General features: G+C 62.7%; 1 protein-coding gene across 1 annotated transcript in view; it reads left to right on the top strand.

Annotated features, from left to right (window-relative positions):
* Window positions 1–2,840, top strand: part of POMGNT1 (protein O-linked mannose N-acetylglucosaminyltransferase 1 (beta 1,2-)) — a 21,684-nt gene that overhangs the window by 17,056 nt on the left and 1,788 nt on the right. The window contains exons 11-15 of the mRNA XM_019501377.1: window positions 1,360–1,443; window positions 1,551–1,592; window positions 1,735–1,793; window positions 2,224–2,296; window positions 2,651–2,824. Coding sequence (XP_019356922.1) covers window positions 1,360–1,443; window positions 1,551–1,592; window positions 1,735–1,793; window positions 2,224–2,296; window positions 2,651–2,824 — 432 coding nt within the window. The remainder of the gene's footprint in view (window positions 1–1,359; window positions 1,444–1,550; window positions 1,593–1,734; window positions 1,794–2,223; window positions 2,297–2,650; window positions 2,825–2,840) is intronic.

Below are 2,840 nucleotides of genomic sequence, written 5' to 3' on the forward strand. Positions count from 1 at the left end.
GGCTAACTGTGGCCTTGACATCACCACGATCCGCTGGCTGGGAACTGGCTCCGCGGTAGGACCCAGACGGTGGTGGTCGACGGGAGTCAATCGTCTTGGTGCGCTGTGACCAGTGGGGTCCCACGAGGCTCTGTCCTAGGGCCTGCACTGTTTAACATCTTCATCAGTGATGTGGATATTGGTGTCAGGAGTGGACTGGCCAAGTTCACCAATGACACCAAACTCTGGGGCAAAGCATCCACACGTGAGGACAGGCGGGCGATCCAGGCAGATCTGGACAGACTCATGAAATGGGCGGACGAGAACCTGATGGTGTTCAACACCAAAAAATGCAGGGGTCTCCACCTGGGGAGGAAAAACCTGCACCATGCGCATAGGCTCGGTAGTGCTACGGTGGCTAGCACTACAGACGAGGGGGACTCGGGGGTCATGGTTGACCACAAGATGAACATGAGCCTGCAATGTGATGCTGCGGCTAGTAAAGCGACCAAAACGCTGGCTTGCATCCATAGATCCTTCTCGAGCAAATCCCCGGATGTCGTTCTCCCCTTGTACTCGGCCTTGGTGAGACCACGGCTGAAGTACTGTGTCCAGTTTTAGGCTCTACAATTCAAAAAGGATGTGGAGAAGCTTGAGAGAGTCCAGAAAAGAGCCACGCGCATGATCAGAGGTCAGGAAAACAGACCTTACGACGACAGGCTGAGACCCATGGGGCTCTTTAGCCTGGAAAAGCGCAGGCTCAGGGGTGATCTGGTGGCCACCTATAAGTTTATCAGGGGTGACCACCAGGATCTGGGGGAATGTCTGCTCACCAGAGCGCCCCAAGGGATGACGAGGTCGAACGGTCGTGAACTCCTGCAAGACCGTTTCAGGCTGGACATAAGGAAGAATTTCTTTACTGTCCGAGCCCCCTGGAGCAGTCTGCCATCGGAGCTGGTTCAAGCACCTACACTGAACACCTTCAAGAGCAGATTCGATGCTTATCTTGCTGGGATCCTATGACCCCAGCTGACTTCTTGCCCTTTGGGGCAGGGGGCTGGACTCGATGATCCTCCGGGGTCCCGTCCAGCCCAAATGTCTATGAAGCTTGAGCACCGCTGGTCTCTTCCCCCGTCCTCTGATACCAGTACAGTTATTGCCTCTGCCTTCACCCTCCCACACCAGTTAGTAAGGATGTCTCTGGTGCCTCCTCGTCCCCCCCGTGCTGGGGTGCGGGTGCTGCAAGAGCCGGTGCATGTGCTTCGGGGCAGAAGCCGATGGCCCCAGGTCACCACGTACAACGTGGCACGTGGCAGAAGGGGGTGTACGTGGGCTCCGGCTCCCTTGCAGAGAGCGGGTCTCGTGTTTTTCCCCTTGCAGGAGCCGATGGACGTGGTGGAGCTGTTTGGCCTGAAGGGGATCCAGCACACTCCCATCAGCATCAAGAACGCCCGAGTCTCCCAGGTGAGGGACCCGCGCCCCCTTCTCCCTCTCCCTCGGGGCAGCTCACGGCAGGGCGGGGGCAGCAACGTGCAGGGATGCTCACGACTGTCTGTGTCCCCCCCCCCCAGCACTACAAGGCCAGCCTGACTGCCACCTTCAACCTGCACCCGGTGAGTGCAGCTGCCCCATGCCCCGCACCGCTCCCCCGGGGCCGCGGGCATCCATCGAGCTGCCCCTGGCAGCCGCCTGCGGCATGGGGAAGGGGCTGCTCCATCCCCCTCACATCCGTCCTTCTCCCCCACCCCGCCCCAGGATGCCAGGTTTGCCGTGGTGCTGGAGGAAGACCTGGACATCTCCATCGACTTCTTCAGGTGAGGCCGGACCCCTTCGGGCCGGGCGCTGGGACAGCCCGCAGGACTCCTGGTTCTTCACCCCGCTCTTGGCAGGGCTATGAAATGGGCTCGGTACCGGCCCTAAATTAGCACGGGGGGATTGACCCAGGTGGCTGGGAGCAACGAAAGGAAGGGGCGTGGGCCGCATCCTGCTTGGGCGTAAACAGAGTGAGCTCTGCAGACGGCAGCCAGGCTAGCCTGCCTTTCCCTCGCGGTTTCCCGTGCCCTGTGCCTGATGGCAGGGCCGTGGGCTCTTCTGGGGGACTTGCCCCGGGGCTCTGAGCATCTTGTGGCCCAAGAGATGCCCCTCTGCTACTCGTCTCCCCGTGCCGTGGGGGCTGACGGCTGCCTGGGGGCGGGAGAGGTGCGTCTCGGTCAGTGACCGCCTGGACTCGTGATCCTTCCCCAGTTTCCTGAGCCAGTCGATCCACCTGCTGGAGGAGGACGACAGCCTGTACTGCATCTCGGCCTGGAACGACCAGGTGGGCCTGGCTGGGCAATGGGCGCGTTCCCCCTACGTGCCGGCCACTGCACCCCTTGCACGTCGGCTGCTCGGGGGGCAGCCAGGAGCCCCCGAATTGCTGCCTCGCTCACAGGACCCATCTGCCGGCCGGGCACTGGGAAACGGGTCTGCAGGGCACCGCTGGGCTGCGTCCGCCTGATGCCCCTCGTGGGCTTTAAGGCAGCCTCAGGGGGGTCCCAGACCAGTGCCTCCCAGCCCCCACGCAGCTGCGGCATGCTCTGAGCCCTTGGAGAAAGGAGGGCCTGGGCGTGGGGGGTGGGAGATGGGCTGCACGGAGAAGGGGCTCACCCAGCACCAGCCTCTGGCTCCACAGGGTTATGAGCACACGGCCGAGGACCCCTCGCTGCTGTACCGCGTGGAGACCATGCCCGGGCTGGGCTGGGTGCTGCAGAAGAGCCTCTACAAGGACGAGCTGGAGCCCAAGTGGCCCACCCCGGAGAAGGCGAGTGCCTGCCGGGGTCCCGGGGAGGTTGGGAGAAGGGGTCCGGTGCTGGGGGGGGGGG

This window comes from Gavialis gangeticus, unplaced genomic scaffold, assembly GCF_001723915.1.
Source record: "Gavialis gangeticus isolate Ggan-Ray unplaced genomic scaffold, GavGan_comp1, whole genome shotgun sequence".
In the NCBI taxonomy this organism is placed as follows: Eukaryota; Metazoa; Chordata; order Crocodylia; family Gavialidae; genus Gavialis; species Gavialis gangeticus.